The 22,463-nt window shown below is 32.5% G+C and overlaps 3 protein-coding genes across 4 annotated transcripts; 2 read left to right on the top strand and 1 right to left on the bottom strand.

Moving 5' to 3' along the window:
* The first annotated feature begins 670 nt into the window (after positions 1-670).
* On the top strand, positions 671-10,567 carry LOC106122318 (plasma kallikrein-like). Its single transcript, XM_013318258.1, has 13 exons — positions 671-1,074; positions 1,487-1,568; positions 1,877-2,039; positions 2,506-2,711; positions 4,093-4,298; positions 5,392-5,449; positions 5,606-5,718; positions 7,111-7,228; positions 7,780-7,942; positions 8,227-8,432; positions 9,461-9,666; positions 9,891-9,948; positions 10,108-10,567. The coding sequence occupies exons 1-13, from the start codon at positions 1,003-1,005 to the stop codon at positions 10,227-10,229; spliced, it is 1,773 nt and encodes a 590-aa protein (XP_013173712.1). The 5' UTR covers positions 671-1,002; the 3' UTR covers positions 10,230-10,567.
* Positions 10,568-10,585: 18 nt separating this feature from the next.
* Positions 10,586-14,042, bottom strand: LOC106122472 (acyl-CoA desaturase-like). Of its 2 annotated transcripts, XM_013318445.1 has the most exons (7): positions 13,686-14,042; positions 13,484-13,614; positions 12,905-13,110; positions 12,530-12,715; positions 11,997-12,192; positions 11,104-11,355; positions 10,586-11,020 (listed from the first exon to the last, which is right to left on the bottom strand). In XM_013318445.1, the coding sequence occupies exons 1-6, from the start codon at positions 13,915-13,917 to the stop codon at positions 11,122-11,124; spliced, it is 1,185 nt and encodes a 394-aa protein (XP_013173899.1). In that variant the 5' UTR covers positions 13,918-14,042; the 3' UTR covers positions 10,586-11,020; positions 11,104-11,121. The 2 variants fall into 2 exon arrangements, with proteins under 2 accessions (XP_013173899.1, XP_013173898.1); XM_013318444.1 differs by having other exon boundaries at positions 10,586-11,355.
* Positions 14,043-15,488: 1,446 nt separating this feature from the next.
* Positions 15,489-22,200, top strand: LOC106122317 (transmembrane protease serine 9). The gene is made up of 17 exons (XM_013318255.1): positions 15,489-15,642; positions 15,733-15,763; positions 16,628-16,793; positions 17,186-17,391; positions 17,587-17,789; positions 18,470-18,536; positions 18,861-18,905; positions 19,322-19,382; positions 19,615-19,624; positions 19,884-19,961; positions 20,047-20,074; positions 20,409-20,580; positions 20,823-21,031; positions 21,288-21,481; positions 21,830-21,887; positions 21,969-22,013; positions 22,099-22,200. Exons 1-17 carry the CDS (start codon positions 15,586-15,588, stop codon positions 22,173-22,175), a joined length of 1,707 nt encoding a protein of 568 aa, XP_013173709.1. The 5' UTR covers positions 15,489-15,585; the 3' UTR covers positions 22,176-22,200.
* The last annotated feature ends 263 nt before the right edge of the window (positions 22,201-22,463 follow it).

Genomic DNA, 22,463 nt, shown 5'->3' with positions numbered 1-22,463 from the left:
CATCGATCCATTCATCCAAACATTTGCATTTATAATATTTGTAAGAAGTAAGACTTTTGTTGACGGTAAATAGACATTTTTGTACATTATACAAATGGAAGCAAAGAACAAAAGGTACACTTATCCCAAAGAAAGCAACTGTTATCGAGAGAAAGGCCAACTATAAAGCCAACGTAGTCTCAGGTAAAGTGATAAATAATAAGAAACATACCAAAATTAATAATATTCACTAAAAAGTCACTAAAAAGAGCTTAATATAACGTTGTGCTATTTTTAAAGGTTTAAAAACAAAATAATATATTTTGTTTCGGAGTAAAAACAAATCTATTATTTAACATATAACAATTATTATAACCACTATGTTATAGTCTGAGAGCTAATAATTTGCATATTTAATAATTCATTTAATAATATAATATTAGGTGAGGAATATGATTAATGTATATTTCTATTGTGATATATTATTCCGCAGATTGAAATAAAATGCCAAAACATTTTTAAATCATTTATAAATTGACGACAAATATAAATGATTAACAAGTAGCGTGGGCTTTAACGTAATGATAAAATAACGAATAGTCCTTATTTCTTAGGCGATAAGAATCAATATACAGATTATGACAGATAGGTCATTGATCCCTGAGGTCATTGCCAAATACGTCGCCCATACTGCCTCCAATAGACGCCTAAAACGGTGCTTTCTCACAAGTAGCTTTTTAAAATCAAACATAATTATAAACAATTCGTCTGCTTAATCAAACGTATCAGAAAATTGAAATCATAAAATACATGGATGTGATAAATTTCATTTCGTGTCAACCTGTTTTTTGGTATCTTTTTATAAGTGCTACATTTTAGGGTACCCAAACTTCATAAGCACGTCGAATTTGATGTTATTAGTTAGTGTATTTAAGTACGGAATACAGTGACAACGTTCATTATAATACAAAAATTGCTATTATATTAAGTTAATAAATACTTTTGTTCTGTTATAAGATAAAAATGAAAACAATTTTGTGTTATTTAATATATTTTCTGTGCGTTTCTATCGGAGTTGGAAACACACTGACTAAGGTAAGTCTGAATTCGTTTGTTTTATATAAGTGTGTGTCGAGTACTTATTTGGTATTCTATTCCATTGCTCTTTGTTAGTAAAACGGTATCATGAAATAGCTGTATTATTCACGTTAAAAATCGTTTATTTAAATAAAGTTATTAATATGTAAACACTGACTAATATGTAAATTGCTCGATTAAATATTTTGTCATACACTTAATCCATAAGTACGTTAATATAGTAAATATTTATTTATATTTTTGTAATGTAAAGGTACCGTTTCTTCTACTTATAGCGTATTTTATTATTTCTTAAATAGTTTTTAATATTGCAAATAAACAATTTAGTAAATGAGCCACAATAACTAATTTTTAGTAAGTAATTGAACCATATTTGAAATAATATTAAAAAGAAATTGTTTAATTTCAGGCAAATTTAAAAGTATCGGACAAATCTTACAATGCACATTCTATTTTAAAAAGACAGCAGTTACCGCCATGTATGGATTGTGGTAAGTTAAATAACTATGCTAATACGTATATCATTTACTATCCTAGATTATATTAACCCACTATTTCGGAACTGTACAAAGGCGGAAACATTATGTTTTCACTTCATGCCTGTTTTTGTGTGGTTGGTAAATTTCATCGTTCTCGGGCTATTCACACAGCATTTAAAACTGATGTGAACTCTATCATTACTAAGGGACATTATAAAAATATTTAGTTCTATTTTTGATCGTTTTGGACGACGAAAACTTAATGAACCTACCCCACAGTTGAATAAGAACACATAAATGGTTTAGTTCTGTGTCTATAGGATGTGGTGAACGGAACGAAGAGCCAAGAGTGGTTGGCGGCGCAGGGTCCTATGTGAATGCATTTCCATGGATCGCTCGTCTTATTTACTTCAAGTCTTTCGGTTGCGGCGCTTCTCTCATCAATGATAAATACGTCGTGTCGGCAGCACATTGCGTTAAAGGGTACTTGAAAGTCATTTTTTATCATAAGGTGGCAAACGAGGGAGCGGCCACTTGAAACCGCTGGAATAGCGGCCACTTGAAACCGTTGCCCATAGAGATACGCAATTGCAGATGCGTTGCCTACCTTTAATCGACGGATGTGGGGATACAGAGAAACAGAATATTTTTCCTTCCCATGCACACACTCATCCAGAAAATCCACTTCCATCCTTATAGGAAAGACGACTAAGATTACGCCTCTGGGACGTACACTCATTGACAAAACGCGGAATTGCTTCCACTTCACGCCTGTCTTCTGTGTGGTCGTGGTATTGCAAAGAGCGAACCGGCCAATGCGTGCGAAGATGTTAAAGCGGGCTCTACCAATTCTAATAGATAAAGTGTCACTGCAGACTGTTTGAAACTGTTTGTAGCTGTCATTCTGTTAGTAATTGTTATATTTTATTAATTTAGTACATTTTTTCAGATTCATGTGGTTCTTGTTCCGTGTAACATTCGGCGAACATGATCGCTGTTTGTATGAATCGCGACCTGAAACTCGGTACATCGTGAAGATGATAGTACACAACTTCACTCTAACAGACCTCACTAATGATATCTCCTTGCTGCAGCTCAATGAGCCAGTGAAGTACTCACACGCTATCAGGCCAGTCTGCTTACCTACTGTTAAAAGTAAGTTTTATGTTTGTCATTAAATATTGCTTGAAGGGAAAGTGATAGCTATTGCTTTGGCAATACGGCTTTTAACTCTACTATAGTTATTTCTAGGCTAATCCTAATCAAGTATCATATCAAACTTGCAATGTTAGCTTCCTTAGCGAAGTAATATTCAGCTCTTTGTATGTGTTCTTAGTATTCTGTACATGCGTCATTATAGAATTTTTTAAGCTATGTTAGCTTACAAAATTCAATTGTATAGATTAATTAAATTGAAAATACAATCGATTTTTTACAAAGAAAGATCAGATTTGAATTTCAGAATCGTAAAATGTTTAATTTAGTTGTTAAATTTTTACATTTTATATCTTAGTATTATTCCATTATTGTCCAAAAAATATTACGGTTGAATACCATTTATTTCATTGCCAATATATTACTTCAATCGTTTTTACATTTTTATACAAGATTTTAAGACTTAATAAGAAAAACACAATACCTTATTTAGATTTTGACTAAAGAAGTTTTATTAACGAAGCAAAGTAAAGACCAAAAGTCGCTATATAATTTAGTCGACAGTCGCTTTTATTATCGGAAACAAATGAAAAATCGTCTTTTTGTTATAATGATATACAGATTATGGAAGATTTTACATAGCAATTAGTACTTTATTTTAATAATAACGAGGACGATAGAAAAGAAATGAAAAATTTAAATTGTCTTCCAGTTTTTTAGTTAAAAAAAAAGATTTAAAAAAATGTTTGTAGATATTTTAATGGATTCCGCTGATTTAGACATAAAATTATTTTTACTGGTCTTATTGACATCAAGGACTTGAAGTTATAAAAACAAAATAAACGACTTTTTGAATTTATATATTGTGAAATCGGATCTTTACTTTATTCATAAATTGTATAAAGGTTCTGATTGCCTGTGATAAAGGTTAATGGACGTTAATGGCGATTATTTTCCTTTTCAATTCATGCTTTTTACTTATCGTACAAAACTGCAACATTACAACTCTCGGAAGAACAAAATAATACATAAATCGTGATGAAATATTCTGGTCAGTAAATTATTCATTCAGCTGATGTCAAGTAATAATCTAAGTCGCACCTTATATCATTGAGAAGAATATGTGAAAAAAGAAGAAGTAAAGTTAATCGGAAAGGTGTTGAGTTTATGGGCTATGAAGCTAAAATGGCTGGATTTGATAAAGGAGGTTCAACAGATTTCTTCCGGCAGTCCTAGCAATGAAAAAACAATACGTCAATTCACATCTTTATATTTTGAGGTTGATTCTACCTCTAATCAATGTATTTATGTATGTATATATTTGCTCTACCATAATTATGAGTTTAGTAAAGTTTATAAGTAATAAATTTGTATGTGACAGGTGATCTTTACCATGGCACCTTAGCGACAGTCGCGGGATGGGGAGCTAAAGCGGAGACGGGCAACTGGTCGTGTACACTGCTGGAGGCACAGTTACCAGTCCTAAGTAACGAGGAGTGTCAGAACACTAATTATAATGAGTCTAAGATCAGAGATGTAATGATGTGTGCCGGTTTTCCTGCCACCGCACATAAAGACGCTTGTACCGTAAGTAATCGTAATTTTATTTCATACTAGCTGTCGCCCGCGACTAAGTCCGCGCAGTATTAAAAGAAACTTCTTTAATAGCCTATGTTCTACATCTGTGTAAAATTTCATCGAGGTCCGTTGAGCCCTTCCGGAGATACATACCTTGTAACAGACATACATCTAAACATTCGCTTTTATATTTAATATTTGTAAAACTAGCGGACGCCCGCGACTTCATTTGCGCAGAATTAAAATAAAGAAGCCTACAATACGTCCCCGTGCATCTGTTATCTTCGCGTCAATGTACCTACCAAATCTGATTAGCTGTTCCCGGAGATTAACTGCAACAAACTCGGCCTTGCGGACAGACATACGGACAAAATTTTTAACATCATGTATACAAAATATAATTTGTTTCTCGATATAATAGACATACAAATTTTATTTATATGTATAGATATATAGATATCATTATGTGTTGTATATCTTTTCTAGCTCTTTACCCTTTTTATGTATTGAACGTTCGTTAACATTGTATTTCAAACAAGGTTACATTAACTTAGATACGGCCGTTTTGCGTAACGATTTTAAATTTGTTTTAAAGCATTATAAATCATGTTTATATTGGATTTGATACACGTCCAATATAATTTAGGTACGCTTGTAAATTTTAATTGGTTTATCGGAAATGTAGTATAACCAATAAGTTAATAAACCAAACCGTCATCCTATTTTTTTTAGAACAGATATACCAATGTAATAGGCTTTCACAATTTATGATGCGGTTCCATTGAGTTATGCTGTTTTGTATTTAGAATTATTGTGTACCGACGTTCGCGCGGAATTAACAAAAAAAAATAGTAGCCTATTTGTTCTTCCAGGCTATGTTCTACATCTATGCCAAATTTCAACGAGATTCATGCAGCCGTTCTAGAGATATCTTCTAACATACATCCATTAATCCATCCATCTAAACCTTCGCAGTTATAATACTAGTAAGATTGAGATTTTTCTATGTATCTACCAACTAATTTTTGGTAAAGTTTTAAACTTTAAACTGTAAATTGCATAATTAAGTAGCAATATTAACTTAAATTATAATCATACACAGGGTGACAGCGGTGGACCTTTGGTGGCTGAAAATGTGGAACACGCTTACGAATTGATAGGTAAGAAATTCTTTTTTAATCTGCATTTCTTTGTCCAAAAATAATACATATTTAGATAGATATTTTGTTTATATCTGTATTTTTACAATCTTTGACATATCAAGGTCATTGATAGTTTCGTGATTAAACGGATGTATTCGGGCTCTTTAATTTCAGGTATCGTGTCGTGGGGCTATGGATGTGCAAGAAAAGGATTCCCTGGAGTGTATACAAGAGTCAATAAATATCTAGATTGGATAAAAGATAATACACAAGATGGATGTTATTGCGCATATTAATTACATGCTGAAATGTTTATTGTGTACATTTTGACAGCCCTTTGGACTTGTATAAAGTCTTCAGTCTTCTCTTTGAAAAAAAAAGTAATGTGTCAAAAGTAATATGACGGCAGTGGATTTTTTTTTCTCTATGCAGTTAATTATTTGATTTTCAATTTAGTTTTAAATTAAGGTGTGTATCTTAGTCGTAATATAATCTTCAATTATGTATGCAATTTTTTTTTTAATTTCGTTTTTAAAGTAAACGATGCATTTAAAACGATCAAAGAATTAAATTTCATCTGTTGTGTGTTTTTTTGAGGTTAAGAAGTAATCTATTAATTTTATCCAAAAGTAAACCTTTCAACCAAAAATATGATTCCTACTGTGTGTTATAATTAAAATTCATTTTAAATTCATATTTTTTATATGTGAATAAATTTATATACAAGCAGTAATCTTTAAAACACGTTTGCTAAGGTAATAAAGGTAAGCTGTTAAGACATTATAGGTTTGGATATAAAATAATAGAGATAGAGGTAGGGCTCCCAACTTTAAACAAACGTGGACCTAAACAGTGCAGATAAAAAAGATGATCATTTACATATGTCAACCCTGGATTCCATGACGACCAAACCACGACAGTGTCTTGTTTTACACTGCTAACTCTGACCCAAATTGATCGTTGTCAAACCAGTGTCCTGAATATAGTCACGTTAGAGTTATTGTCAAATCCGAGTTGTCAACCCTAGATGAACTATACATAGATGTAAAAGCTAGACTTGCGGGTGCATCGTCCTCATTCCTGTTCTTAGGTTCCCGTTGAACCGCGAGTAGTATTCACGTCTTAAACATTCTCATGTCAGATATTCCAATATATTCGAATATTTAATTAATGTTGTTATGTTGGTAATTTAAAATGTGCAATATTCCAATCGTTTTAGTTTTGTGTGTGATGGCGAATTGTTTGGTAAGTTTCTTTTGTGATACGTAATTTTATTAAGTATGTCTTAAATATTTTAGTTTCTAGAATGTCTGATCATTGATAGGAGATTTTTTATTTCTCTGTTGTTGAGGCTGGAAAAATATTCATAGACATCTTACATTGATTTTATACTAATTTATGTGTTATGACAGATTTATAAAATTATGCACCAGACTATAGATTATTTTTAACAATAATTTATTACTTTTATTATTCTAATTTAGTCTTAATTGAATAAATACATGACATTGATATCATAAATTACAAAATACCGGATTTATTTTTAATACCAAATTAATCCGGTACCTCATTATGGTTGAAGAAACAAAAATTTTAGTACCTACACATTTTTATTTATTTTTTTATCAAACTTGCAATAAGAATGAGAAATTTAGGTTCTAATTTATTAAGCGGTTTAGGTCGGGTATATCACGAACTGGTTTTATAAAATAAGGTGTTTTAATAAAAAGGTAAAAGGCGATGATCCAAGGGCAAGCGGACACGACCCATATGCTGAGAGATATGGCTGCAATTGTCGTGAGTATTTGAATTTTTTAAATTGTATTTAATGTCAGGGCCAACATATATGGCCTACTTAAATCAGTTGTACTGCTATTGTTTGAATTATAATTTAATTTCGTGTTAACATCGATCATATAATGTAGAGCGGTCGTGCGCAGTTGAGCGGTTAATCGGACCGAACCGATATCTGCACGTGCGATATCCGCCGTACACATATGTGTTGTTCGACTTTCAAATCTTAAATGTATACATTGAACCGACGTTCCTAATGTGAAGAAAAACATGATGTAACCTGTATGTCGGCAAAGAAATTCAAAGACATGTGTAAAGTTAACCCGCAGTGGGCCAGTGTGGTTGACTATCGGCTTCACCTCTAACATGGATAGCCATGAGCCTCTTGGCATGGACCTTTATAAGCGGATGACAATCTATTAAATAAAAGGATAACTTATACGTTAATAATTATTAGTTTTACAAAACATATTTGTTCAGGTCTTTCTACATTTTGTTTATGATGTTGAAGACGGTGAAAATGATGATGATGATTCAATGTTTTGTGTTCAAAGGTTGTGGTGAGCGTAATGAAGCATCCCGTATCCTCGGCGGCGAGGAGACGAATGTGAACGAGTTCCCGTGGGTGGCACGACTCACTTACTTCAACAAGTTCTATTGCGGCGGTATGGTGATCAATGATAGATATGTACTTACTGCCGCACATTGTGTTAAAGGGTTAGTTTTAGATGTCTTTTTACTTGTAACATAATAATAAGTAATATTTAATATAAGAATTCAATTGTTATCTAGTTTATAATAGTATTGATGCGTTAGAATTCTCTTTTTAATTATATTTATATCAAACTTTCTGCCATGTTGTATTCAGTTAAACTATTATGAGTTCTTCGTTCTACGTCTTTACAGTAAAAATAATAGAAATATGAATATTGTTGATATTTGCTTTACTTATAGACAAACATTACTTATTACCTTTAAGTTCGATCAACATTTTTTTGCAGTTTGATGTGGTTTATGATCAAAGTGACATTGGGAGAGCATAACCGGTGTAACGAGACGCATCGGCCGGAGACACGTTACGTCATTGAAGTGATCGCTCACAACTTTACCTATGTGACGTTCAAAGACGACATCGCACTACTCCGACTGTCTGATCGTGTGACTATTACTGATACTATCAAACCTGTCTGTCTGCCGCATAATGACGGTGAGTATGAGTCAATTTACTTTAGTATGGTACCGCGATACCCAAGACGGACGATCCCAGACGGGAAAATAAAGTTAACATGTTAAACGCTATAGTAGAAGTAGAAAAAATCACTAAAAAACTTTTTGCTGAAAATAGATGCGTAATTTAGAATCTTCAAAATATATCTATCTTATAGTTTCGGGTTTAATGTAGCTGTCGTTTTAAAAAAAAGAAGTTATGTTCCTAGAGAGTGTTTAAACATTATTGAATAATGTAATCGGATCTACGATATTATGTTTCTTAATGTATATTCTAGACTATTCGTGTTATTTCTCTTTGATTAATTGATTTAAACTTGTATCAATTTAAAAATGAGACTGGATTTATTCTAATAAATACGGTATGCTACTGTTCATCATTAGTCTTATCTAAAATATGGAGAAATACATTGAATAATGAATAAATTAATTTTATAATTAACTTAATTATAATTTTTATCTATTTTTGCATTCTTTGGTGGTTTCTATTTTTTTGTGGTAAAGTTTAGTTGTGCTAAATTTTAGTTAAAAAAATTAAGGGCTCCCCGTGTGTTGAGAGATAGACAACATGTACCTTTTTATACGTAATTATACATAATATAGCCTAAGTAACTATATGCGGTAAGAATGTTATGAAATTTTTCATTTAAATTAATTCGAAATATTTCTTTCAAAATTAATTACTGTTGAATAATGTTTTCTTATTAACAAAATACATTTTAAAACCTTAAATATTATTATGTCATGGCACCATAACTATCTCATTGCTTTTATTGTACTGTTAATTAGAATTTTTTTCGAATTTTCGAATTTTTACTAAAGACTTTATATGTGGGCTAAGATAGGCTAGACTAAATTAGGAAATATTCCTTTCTATGTCATGTTATCACTAATATTAGAAGATAATAATTTAGTTAATATAAAGGGTTCTATAGTTTTTTTTTTTAATTTTTATCGATAAATTATTTTCATATTATTACTTTATGTTGATATAAAATAATTTTTCAGAAAACACCTATGTAGGTGTCAAAGCTATAGCAGTTGGCTGGGGCTCTGTAGGTGAACAGAAGAACCACTCTTGCTATCTTCTAGATGTAGAACTACCAGTTTTAAGCAATGAGGAGTGCAGGAACACCAAGTACGAGACGTCAATGATAGCTGACAGCATGCTCTGTGCAGGCTTCCCAGACAAAGGACAGAAGGATACCTGTCAGGTAATTTAAAAAGGACAACGCATCAACCCTTTTGAAGAAAAGAATTACATTTTTTATGAGATCTATTACTAGATGTAACTCTTTACCCTGATCAGATTTTGAGGGGACTTTTTATGTATTTTTCGGTGAATGCTTGTACGAGTTTTTGATTTGAAAAATATAAAATACCTCAGTAAAAAGGTGTTGGTATGTTAAATGTAACAACAATCTTATTTTTTCTTCAGGGAGACAGCGGAGGCCCTTTATCAGCTGAAAGAGGAGATAAACGATATGAACTGCTAGGTAAGACTTTTATTTTTGAGATTGCACATATCGAAATTAGCTATAAAGATGATCATTTCCTTTGTCTGTTAAATAGAATACAGGATGATTATACATATTGTTATTTAACTCCATGTAACCTTATTCAATTCCATCCAACTGCTCCCATTGTCTTTTCAGGCGTGGTGTCTTGGGGCATTGGTTGCGGTCGTGCTGGCTACCCTGGAGTGTACACTAGGGTCACCAAGTATTTGTACTGGATCAAGCATAATGCGCGTCAAGGATGCTTCTGTGCTGATTGAATCTTATCAAGTTACTAAACATCGCACTCGAGAGGCGTTTAATGTTTTCTTAAATCAAGCCATCCTACGAAAAGAGTTATGTCTTTTATGTATCCTATGAGAAATGTGACTGTTTTCGTCGCATGTGTCGTCGCATAGTTTTTTCTTTTTTCTTATACTAAATTTAAACTAAGGGTATTGTAGCCACTTAATGACTAGCAGTAAAAAGTGTAGTCAACAAGAAAAATATTTATTTTATAAGAAAAAAACAATGTTTTTATGTATTACTCATTTGTTTAATTAACATAAAACATACAAAAATGCTCAGCAACTACAATAATTTAAGTAATTATATTATCAAATAAACATTTGTTCAGCAAAATATAACTAATCTTACACATTTAATTAAAATACTCAAAGGAATAAGACTTATTTACAACGACAGGTTGTAGTCTAAGAGCCAATGGGAGGTCTACCTTCACCCATCTGCTAAACAGTTGGTACATTTTTTAAAAAATATTATTGATGAAACATGCTTATGATAACTTACCTATCGAAAAGTGTTCGTGGTTATATTTAATTGAATTAATTCAATTTAATTAATATGTCTCATCTGATTATCAGATGGGTGAAGGTCGATCTCCCACGGACTCTTATACTATTGGTTTAATTAATTCATAACCAATTCCCTCCCTATCTTATAACCACCTGAAAACAGTGGGTGTTTCCCATAAGGCCGATCAATCGGTGGTTTGATAGGTCCAACGAGAAACAACAAAAATATCACGTTATTATTTTAATGTTCGTAAAACCTGAAAGAAATATTATCATCTCTGTTTTATTCATATAGAATGGGCAATAGTAAAAATATGAGTGCTGCAGCATTGAAACTCACAAAGAAACTTTCTTCAATTTAAGCTTTGGTAAAATTTCTCTTAATATTTTTGTTATTAACGTTTATAACGTCCATTTCGTGGAATAGTGGTAATCCTTGGTCATTTAGATTGGCCCCGGGTGCTTCGTATTTAGTAGTATAGCTAGGATTGAAAGGATGCAGTGGTCCGATAGCTGTGACCCTTGCTTTAGCGTCATCGTTACCAAGAGCATAATGCGTACCATCGCCTGTTCTAATAATCCTTTTTGCGACCTGAAATCAATTGCTATATGTAAATTATTGTATCTTTTATAATTTCCTCAAAAAACGGTCGTAATCAACCGAGATGTTTTCGATCAACTTCTTAAAAATACAACCTAATAACAACAATAAAGATTTACTACTATTAAACATTTTAATTAGGTAATATTTTTCATTCTAAGATTTAAATTAACAATGTAATAATCATTATTAATATAGTAACAATGTTAACTTTTCAGATTTTATGATTTAAGTAGCAGTTGTCCATGACTGCGTCCGCGCTGATTTAAAGAACTTACTACGTAGCCTACGTCTTCTTCCAGACTAATCTACATCTGTGCAAAATTTAATCAAGATCCGTTGAGCCATTTCGGAGATACCTTTAAATTTATCCATCAATGTAAACTTTCACATTGATATTATAATATTAGTAAGATTTGTAAACAATAAACAACAATGAAGTCAACAGCCACTTCCAAGAACATTATTTGCAATTAAGTTTTAAGGTTAGTTGGCAACTTACAAGTAATTAACATAACAAGTATGGGGCTATATTTTCCGGAACGACTAATGCATTTTATGTCACAACTTCTTTTCTTCAGATAAAGAAAATTTAAATAATTTAAAGCAAACAAAATTTCAAATAACCTTACCATTTCTGGTGATGCTGTCTTCAAGTTGTACGCAAGACCAATCTTTTCAAGCCATCTTATTATGATTGCCGATACATTGAAATGCATCGAGAGTTCCGCTGCTTTGTAGTCCCAGGGGAATGTGTGGTGGTAGTTGTGCCAACCCTCACCAAAGCTTAGCCAAGATACAAACCAGGATTCCACGGGTTGAAGATTTCTGAAATATTTCGTCTTATATTCGCATCAAAAAAATCGCTTATTTGTCTCCGAAGGACAGTAACGGTTTTAGTTCTGAGGTCTAGCATCTTGGGCAGAATGTCTACGGCGCCCTCTTTTTTACAGTAAAACTATTTATTCAAAAATAATAAATCAATAGGTATTAGTATCAATTGTTAGGAAGAAAATCCGACACTATGCAGGTGTACTGGCGCAGCACTAGCCTTACTAAAATGTCGACGTTTATGTCCCCTCACTAATGATTCTGACACTTGACTTGGTAACGAAAGCGCGCCATTCGCGCCAAAGGATTCTAACTAATAATGTCTAAAACTTACTGGTCATAAGGTCTGGTACCGAAGAGATGAGCGGCACTGTTCACCAGCCACGTACCATTCACTTGGAAAAGGTATCGGAAGAAGTAACACACTAGCAACGAATTCTTAAAAGACTCTCCAAAATACTGAACCGGTACCCAAACAGGAATAAATAGCGCGAACAACGCGTATAGTGGATAGTAATACCTGAAACAAAGTTATAATTAATTAGTCCAGAGAGTAGTTGAATAAGGCCTATCCCTAACATGAACACTAGAAATGAGACTTCGAAGCTCTCTGTGAGGACTTGTGTAAGCTGACGACAAGAATAATTAGCTCTTAGTGAAGCCGTTTCCGTCAAGTGAAAAGGCGAAAGATAAAAAACTGTATACTTACTTCTTTTGGAACATCACCATCCAGTCAGCCTCTAAATCGCTCATATCGATCCTCTTCCCCAACTCAATGACATAAGGATGTTTCTTGGACATCAACCATCCTATGTGAGAAAAGAAAAAGCCTCGCTTCGCGTTATGAGGGTCCGCGTCTGTGTCGGAATAACGGTGATGCAGACGATGATCTCTGCACCAAATGTACATCGAGTTCTGTGGACAAAGAAAATACTTTTATAATCTTTATAAATAACATCAGTCCAATCCCGAATACAATAATCTCGAATTGCTGAAATAAAGGTAAGTTTCCTTTGTACTAACAACTGAATATCAACAATATTTCCATGCCATTCTCTTTGAATAAAATCAGGGATATAACAATCTTATACAGATGTAACAAGGTAGGATCTTAATTTTTCTTTTAATTTTTTTCTCCAAAAATCTGGTTCATCGTTTAGAAAGATATATATACGTGCTTGTACTTTGTTTTGAACTCTATCTACGACTCATGATCGCTTACTGAGTTCTGCTGATTTACATTCTCAAGAGCCCAAAAAAAATATAAAAAACAAAAGTAACGAATTACCTGTCCAGCTATTGTTTGAAGCGTCAGGAGAATACCTCGCAAAAGAGGAGTAGCTGTAAAGGATTTGTGTGAGTATAGTCTGTGAGCGCCGATAGTTATCCCTTCAGATGAGATAAACAGGATAAAAAAAGCTGTAAACAATAAAAAAAATTAGAAACTTACTTAACTTATTTGTTTTGAATAGAGATCTAAGTTATCTTACCCCATAATGCTGTTTTGATGCCAACACCTCCTGTAAAAAAGATGAACAAACCCCATAATGCTAATAGATGTAGAATCAAAAATCCAATAGCATTTTTCCAAACAATTTTATGTTTATAAGTATAATCGGTTCCAATAATTCTGGCTGGTGTATAATATTTTTTTATTTTTGAATCTAAAGCAGGATCACTCCCTATTGCAGTGTGTCCTGTTGACAAATCTTCAGCTGTCATCTTGTTGGAATTTCCTATCTTACTGGTCCAAATGTTATTAACAATATGCTTATAAAGGTGTTTGAGTTCTGTGTTAATAAAAAATTTTCTTATTGTATTCAAATAGATTGTGTAACGAATGTAGTACTTGAACTACAAGTTCAAATAATAGGTACTTGTTTTAATTTGTAATGTACTAATATGTTGATTTCATATGTATCTCGTACATTGTTTTCAATGTCATAACATTTATTTAAAATATATTGTCATCTCTTTCAATCGTTTTGAAAAAAAAGAGACCAAATTCAAGATAGTTGCACGCGACTCCGTTCGCGCGGAATTATAAGTCTAATATTAAATATAATCTATTTCACACGAAGATAGTGTTGCTTCCCAACAATGAAAGATTATTTTTTTTTAATTCAGTAGTAGTAGTTTTTCTATGTGGTATAGATGCGACGGTAGAATCACGTGGCGTGCGCTTCGTCCACACAACGTTGAATCGTATACGGGAATCGTCTATTCGATCAACTATATAGCATTTGTTCCATCATCATCTTGAAAATTTCAGCGACTTCTCACTTAGATCTTGACAAAAATGTTGCGAAAGACTGGATATGGCGACAAAAGAATATAATGTCGGCGACGCGCCCTGTTTACAAAACTCTAATATATTGTATTGTGCAAGTCGCTTAACGACTAAAATCGCCACGTTGTCTTATGTACAAGGGGACTTAGACTTGAGTAGCTGAACCGAAAAAGAATATTTTGTTAGAGTCTTAATATTTCACGTACAGTAAAATTCTACAAATAAATTTTAATAATATTATTTAATTATATAAATAATATCACTTGTTAAAATGAAAAAGGAGTTTTAACTCAGTAGTCACTATAACGCAATATTAAAGTTCGTATCTGATCTCACCTGAAAACACATGAAAACACGTAGAGGACGGACCAATCAATGTATAAGGAAAATGACAAAAAAACTAATATACCCCAGTAATAAAATCTTACTAATATAATAAATGGAAATGTTTGATTGGATGGATGGATGTTTGTTAGAAGGTATCTTCAGAACCGCTGCATGGATCTCGCTGAAATTTGACACAGACGTACAACATGGTCTGGTAGACTACATAGGCTACTAATAAAGTTTTTTTTAATACTGCGCGGACGGAGTCGCGGGCGAAAGCTAGTTATTTTAATGATTATACGGCAATCTATGAGTTTATTTTATGATAAGCACGTCACTTTTGACCTTAGTATTGTATTAATATTGTTGGTATCATAAAGTGTTCTGTGAATCAACTAAAGCAAATTCTTATTGCAACTATTTGTACCAATATTCTGGTCATAGTTTTACGATATACCAGGTTTGTTAAGTATATTTAAAAATCTTATATTCATTACGTAACAATAAAGAAGTAATCGTTTGACAAAAAACAATGAAACACGACATTCCTTGGCTGTTTACATTTAAAAAGAAAAATAGCATACGATTTTTACCAACCTTTTTCCACAACTTTAAAAACAGTTATAAAACTGCGCAATGCATCCTAACATAAATTATGCTCGAGTGAGCTTCCAAATGAAATCTTGGTTTTAATTAACGTTACGCATGCGAATTATCAAGATATGGTGCTGAGTGCCCGCTAACAATGTGTCTAACATACGTTTGTTTGTAATATGTACCCAAATATAATGAAATTATCACTGCTATTGTTTTATATCATCGTCAAATATGTAATTATACCTTACTTAAGCTTTAATATTTCATAATATAAGCGTTTTAAAGATGTATTATAATGGTTTTTTCTTATTTTTTTGTTGTAGTGTGCTGGAGAAAATATCAATTATTCATGCGGTAAGAAATTAGTATTTGTATATGTCAGATCAAGTCTTAACTAGAATTATCCAATATGTCAGTATTAAATACTCAACATCGGCACAGTAAATACTACCCCTCCATACATCTCTATCAGCCGTCATATTTGAATCTACCCCCTTCCTTCGCATATACTCTTTCACACAATCCATCCATACTTTCTTTAGTCTTCCCCTACCTTCGTAGCCATCCACATACAACCTCATTACTTTTATTTTGTCAGTATTAAATGCAAGTATTATTTTCTCTCATTTCTTACGACGACAATGAAATATTTCTTCGCCATATAATACCAGTAGAAATGCAATAGAAATCCGTATGTCTTTATTAACAAGTTCGAATTCCCATTGTTTAAACCTCCTTAGTGTATTGTTTTCTAGATTTTATCCAACAATTCAGGTTAGTTGTCTAGTAATCTTATTAATCCTCTTCTTAATCATCAGCATGCATTGTGTACTCAATTTTCATTGTTTTTTCTCGTTCTTGACTCAAGATATGAAAAAACAATGCACCTTTATTATTTTTTGTCAGGGATTAGAATAGTCTTTTTTTTTTCAAAAGTTCGAACAAATTATTCTTAAAAATAAAATATAAATCAAAATTTGAAGAATTATCAACTGTCTAGATAAAATAATCAAGAATATTGGTAACCTGATATGCACTAACCATAAAAAGTGTCACCCTTTTTAATTTCTTGAAAAGATTGATTTTTACTTTCTTGAAAAACTCATAACTCCTATGCCTTAAATGACTGTATTCGACAAAAATATAGTTATGTAACATTTAAACGAAGGCGAAAAGAGTATACATAGCTTCTAAAAATATCTAGTTTATATATCATAGAATGCGGGATAGCTGGTAAGAACCGTCGCATAGTAGGAGGGTCTGCGGTGCAACCACACCAGTATCCGTGGCTTGTGTCGCTTATGTTGGGTCAAAAGCTGCACTGCGGGGGTGCCATCATCACTGACCTTCACATCCTTACCGCCGGACACTGTATAACCTTTGGGTGAGTACGCAAATTTTAACCTTTGCAATGCCCAATATTTGACACCATAAAAACTATAAATTAAAAATGTAATAATCTCTTTGTGTGTAGATTGTGTGGTATTTATTGTTTCCTTTAGTTTTAATAAATTATAATTAATACTAAGTAAAAGTAAGTGATAATATAATCGTCATATTCAGCCCATATTCTTATATTCAGTGCTGGACGTACGCCTCCCCCATATATTGCCACAAAAGCCGTCCTGTGCCGCCCGCATTCAGAGCACTACCACAACCTTGACCAGGTCATCGGTCTTTCGTGCGGAAGGTCCACCTACGCTGCGTCGACCTGTCCTCGGCCGCCAATCTAGGACTTTTCGACATTATTTATTGTGTTTATTGACTTTTGTTCAGGGTACATTTCCGGGATCTGACAGTGAACGTGGGTATGCACGACCGCCTCAGTTCTTCGTTCTCCGTGTTCTCTGTCATAAAAGGTGAAAAGCATCCCAACTTCAAGTCAAACGCGGTTCGAGACATAAACGACATCGCCGTCCTAACTCTGGACAAACGATTGAAATTCTCCGATAAAGTGCAGCCGATCTGTTTACCGAATGCAGGTAATTGTTACTTTAGTTATTTATTTTGTTTTACTAAATTTATTATAAAGTGTCCAAAAATGATGTTAGTTTTGTGTCAAATTGTATTAAATAAAGCAATGTGAAATAAAATCTTTTAGTTTATAACATTATTTTTAGTTTTAGTGTTCCTTGAATGTAATCTAATTTCCTTTTATTCTTTTATGTTTTATACAGACATGGAATTCAGTGACATAGTACTAACAGTAGCTGGATGGGGTAAAACTAGACAAGGCGCGTTGACATCTTCTAGATATCTGCAAGAAACTAAAGTAAAACAAGTTGATTCTGATGAGTGCACAAAATCAGCTATATATAAAGATAACCTAGTCCCCGAAGCAATGATGTGTGCTTACAATCTTGGGAAGGATGCGTGTCAGGTACGTGTATTACCTATTCAATTCGCGAAAAATATTGCTGTCCTTTTCATTATCTTAAAAGTAATAAGAGAAACAATATATATTTGTATGCAGGGGTTTTATTAGTGGAAACTTAAGTATTAATTAATAATTTTTGCAACTTAGAGATACAAAAATTAACGAAGATTTGCTCCTTAAGACTGGCAGCTTAAAATTGCCACAACAATCATTTTTCTTTTTTTTCTTAAGTGATTTTTAAAAGTATTGCGTTTTTTTGTATATTTATAATAAATTTGTATTTTACATGCATTTAGTTTGACTATAAATTTAATACCGTGGAGAAACAACCAAATAAAATTGATTTACGGCTATTATACTTCGTAATTATATGTTTAAATATACAAGAACATATAATATATAATCATAATTCAACTTATTGTTAAACATAGTTGCAAAAAATAATAAAATTTTACTAATATTATAAATGCGAATGTTTAGATGGATGTTTGAAGGTATGTCCAAAATTGCTAAACAGATCTCGCTGAAATTTGATTTAATTGTAGAACATAGTCTGCAAGAACACATAGGCTACTAATTAAGTTTTTTTTTTTAACTCCGGAGTTGCGGGCGACAGCCAGTTTTAAATAAGTTGTATCTTCTTTGTAGAAAATGAGGTTGTAAAAAGGTTTTAATTATTTCAGGGAGATAGTGGCGGACCATTGTTTTCAACTCATCCAGCCACTCGCAATTCAAAATGGTACCAAGTCGGTAAATGTCGATTTTTATTTTTAATCAATGATAGATTTGAATACAAAGGTATGTCCTCTATCCTGCCTCCTATACATTGTGGTTGATGGACCATTAGCCGTTACCATAAAGTGTAATCCTTAAGCTTCTATATAGATTACGATACTACTAAGAGAATACCAAATACGAACCTACGATCTCATGATCAGTACTCTGTTCCCTTAACCATTAGACTATGAGTGCGTTCATTGTTGTACGTACGAATAGTTTAGTAAACAAATGTGTTATTAATTTAATATAATTTTATCTAAATATATTGATGAAAAAATAAAATTTTATTTTCAGGAATAGTATCTTGGGGTATAGATTGTGCTATGCCGGGTTACCCAGGTAAGTACTATCCATTCTAATTATGACATACATACTTAATTTTTCCTAGCAATTTAATGTAGTCATAGGTGATCGTTTCTTACTCAATTGACAAGAGGGCAATGTGTTTGTGATTGTGTAAGTACATATGTTTTTAAATTGGTTTGTATAGGCTGAACCGATTTTGACGAGTGAGGTGTACATTCAATTGGTATTTTTATACCGATTTTTTAAATTATTATTTTGACCGAATACCATTAAAGTGAGGCTCTAGGTGGAACGTTTCATTTGTGCTAGAAGTACTCTATTCTGTGCAAGATTCCCCCTTATGTTTAACTGCTACGCTCCATTAAATCCAATAATCCCCGTTTGGCCTCCAATATGTTCTATGTTTTTTTATATTTAACAACCAGTGTTTTATTATTTATATATTCCAGGTGTTTACACGATTGTGTCAAAATATATTCCTTGGATCAAACAACAAACAGCTGAGGGAACGTATTGTAGATAGTTATTATAGATACAAATGAATTCGAAGTTTTATAATTCAATTATATACCTATATACATAACCCTTGATAGAATATAATTTTGATTAGAAAAACAATGTTATAAAAAATAAACAATAAACTACAAAATTTCGTATTAATCGAACAGAATTTCCATTTTATTGATATGTTGAAACGAGTAGAAAATTTTAATGTTATGTAAAGTTTTTATAAACATATCAGAAACCAATATGTATCGACAATCGACACGTTGTTTAACCGATGTTTTTAAATTTTTTATTCTTATATTTATAAAGTATTTATAAGCAATTTTGTTACTGTCCATTTTGGTGGGAAAAATTATAAGTTAGGTTTACAGAGATTAGAAATATTCGTATAATATTCATACAATGCCGTGTTAAATCTACAAGGACATTATCGCGTGCATAATTTCCGCAGTGCAAAATCGTGTAAACCGTAAATAAGCATCAAGTGTCGTAAGCAGAAAGTAGTGCGGTGACTGTGCCTTGGACTGTTTGGTGTTTAAAAAAACAATGTTTTATATCTTTATTTTTTTCACCATAACACAGGTTAGTACCAACATGTTAGACGAATATGCATGATACTGCTTTTTCCTCAATTAATAAGTAAAATGGCGAGAATTTTCTATTTCAGTTACAATTGCTATGGGGATTAGATTGTGGTAAGTAAAAGATTGTTACTAGCTTCATATTACATTCACGAAATGGAACATTCCTACCATAAACATTGCTTTCGTTTCTGATAAGAAATCGATAAAATAACACAAAACTTAAATAAAATAAGATGTTTCTTTACTTTTAAATTCAGTACATTTTTATAAAATAACCCAAAATTTAATGTTATATCTTGACAGTAAAATTATATTATTAATCGGCTGACTACAATTGGATTACTACAATTGTTTAAAGTTTTTAGGATGTCTTAAGATGACATGCATTATAATTTGATTTCAAGGAATGCAATTAACGCTAGCTAATTTTTTTGTAATTGCCCAGAATGTGGGAAGCCGTCAGATTCAGTTTTCTCCATGAGGATAGTGGGTGGCCGGAGAGCGGAGCCACATTCGTACCCTTGGACTGTAGCCATTATAAACAACGGCCGTATGCACTGCGGGGGCGCATTGATTACTACAAAACATGTACTTAGCGCTGGACATTGTTTCAAATGGTAAATATTACTTGAACTTCTTAGCGGCTTCTGTAAAACAAAAAATATAACTACTAACATTTTTAAAACCCAAATATCTTCATATTATTCTTACCGTTTACCTTTTTTTATCTTTGTTTTTGTATCTGTCTATAAAAGTATGTAACGCGTCATTAGCTCTATAAAAATCTTCAATGCCAATATTACGTTCATAGTAAAATTAATAAATTATGTAAAAAAGAAATAGAGTTCTATTCTTTCAGGGATTCGATAAGAGATATGATAGTTCTTCTTGGTTTGGACAACATGGACGACTTGTCTAACGTTGAGAAACGGAATATATCTTCAGTGGTCATCCACGAACAGTTCTCTTCGACAGCTCTACGTGACGAAAATGACATCGCTATAGCCACTTTGAACGCATCTGTGCCATTTGGAGAGACTATTTCTCCGATTTGCTTACCCAGTCCAGGTATGTAACACGACAGATTTAAAAAGTTATACTAAATTCAAAAACGCAAACATTCACATATTAAGAATGATTGATTTTGATTTTGCGTTTACTTGCTTCTAATCGAATCATCTCGATTCGTTGAAGCAAAAAAAGCTATAATCCGCCTATACTAATGGATTCTATAGAGAGTAAATAAATTATGTAAATTTAGATGATTACTAGAAGCAGTTCAGACACGAAATAATCTTGTCTTCTTTTCCCGAATTCTTTTTAGGTCAAAACTTCGGTGGATATGTTGGTACTATAGTAGGTTGGGGACGAATAGGAGTGGATAAAACTTCATCAAGAGTTCTCATGAAGGCGTCATTAAAGATACTGTCGGACCAAGACTGCATGGCGTCTAAATTAGCAGACCATCTCAAGCCAATGATGATGTGTGCGTTTTCTAAAGGAAAAGACGGCTGTCAGGTGAGCTAGTTAGTATGTTGGCAGCTTAAATGTAATTTATCAACGTCGATTGGTGCGAACCTAACGGGTAATAAACGTGTTTCGATTTTTAATTGCTTGAATAGTTAAGAAATGAATCACGCATTAACATACGGGTCAGCCCCACTAACAATTATAGGATTTTAAATGAACTCACAAAACGTAATTTAAATAATTATCCAAAAATGCGCACATTTCAGATAGATTTTTCATTAGTACAACAACCTAATAGAGGTCAAATATTTGTCAAATATGTAATGACCCAATTAAAAATCAAAAAGGATGATAGCAATTTAACTGGCGAAAAATAATGTAACTTATTTATTATAGGGTGATAGCGGAGGCCCGCTTTTGGTTTATGACACGAATGGAAGATATGTGCAAGCTGGTAATTGTTTTATTCTTATTGAATACATTATAGGAAGTTTTTCGTAATTTAAATTGATGATGCAATATTATTTCTACTCAGGTGTCGTTTCTTGGGGAATTGGATGCGCCGATCCTAGATATCCAGGTCGGTAAACAAAATAAACGAATGGAATTTAAATTAGTCTACAAAAATGTGTTTAATGTTGTTATAAGTAATGTTTATTTTACAGGAGTCTACACTAAAGTGAGCCACTTCATTGATTGGATTCGTCGACATTCAGGTAATGGAGAAATGTGCGAAAATTAATCGTAATTTGTAAATAAAACATTCTAAGAAATGAAAATTCGTTTGATTTTATTACTTAAAGCGAAATAACTTTATATTGTTTGTCATTCTTCTTCGTCCCTTGAATAACATTATAAATATTTAGAAAAAACGAAAAAGCTAGTGTAGTAGTAAAGCTATACGAATGAGTAAATTCACCACTTCGTATTAGAAATATTGTTTATCTGGCAATCATATAGCGAAATTATGAACCGATTTAACTGGTATGTATTTGAAATTTTTCTTATGTTCATATTTGTAATGTCAAAA

Source organism: Papilio xuthus, unplaced genomic scaffold (assembly GCF_000836235.2).
Source record: "Papilio xuthus unplaced genomic scaffold, Pxut_1.1 DF826923.1, whole genome shotgun sequence".
Taxonomy (NCBI): Eukaryota; Metazoa; Arthropoda; class Insecta; order Lepidoptera; family Papilionidae; genus Papilio; species Papilio xuthus.
This window is presented reverse-complemented; position numbering and strand designations above follow the sequence as displayed.

Excerpts from the sequence above, each read along its gene's own strand:
- LOC106122472 (XM_013318444.1), bottom strand. The coding sequence starts at position 13,917 with ATGACAGCTGAAGATTTGTCAACAGGACACACTGCAATAGGGAGTGAT. Across the intron at positions 13,615-13,685 it reads CATCAAAACAGCATTATGGG|CTTTTTTTATCCTGTTTATC; the intron begins GTAAGATAACTT and ends TATTGTTTACAG. Across the intron at positions 12,716-12,904 it reads ATGGTGATGTTCCAAAAGAA|GTATTACTATCCACTATACG; the intron begins GTAAGTATACAG and ends ACTTTGTTTCAG.
- LOC106122318 (XM_013318258.1), top strand. The coding sequence starts at position 1,003 with ATGAAAACAATTTTGTGTTATTTAATATATTTTCTGTGCGTTTCTATC. Across the intron at positions 7,229-7,779 it reads GAGATATGGCTGCAATTGTC|GTTGTGGTGAGCGTAATGAA; the intron begins GTGAGTATTTGA and ends TTGTGTTCAAAG. Across the intron at positions 8,433-9,460 it reads CTGTCTGCCGCATAATGACG|AAAACACCTATGTAGGTGTC; the intron begins GTGAGTATGAGT and ends ATAATTTTTCAG.
- LOC106122317 (XM_013318255.1), top strand. The coding sequence starts at position 15,586 with ATGTACCCAAATATAATGAAATTATCACTGCTATTGTTTTATATCATC. Across the intron at positions 15,764-16,627 it reads AAATATCAATTATTCATGCG|AATGCGGGATAGCTGGTAAG; the intron begins GTAAGAAATTAG and ends TATATATCATAG. Across the intron at positions 22,014-22,098 it reads CGCCGATCCTAGATATCCAG|GAGTCTACACTAAAGTGAGC; the intron begins GTCGGTAAACAA and ends TTTATTTTACAG.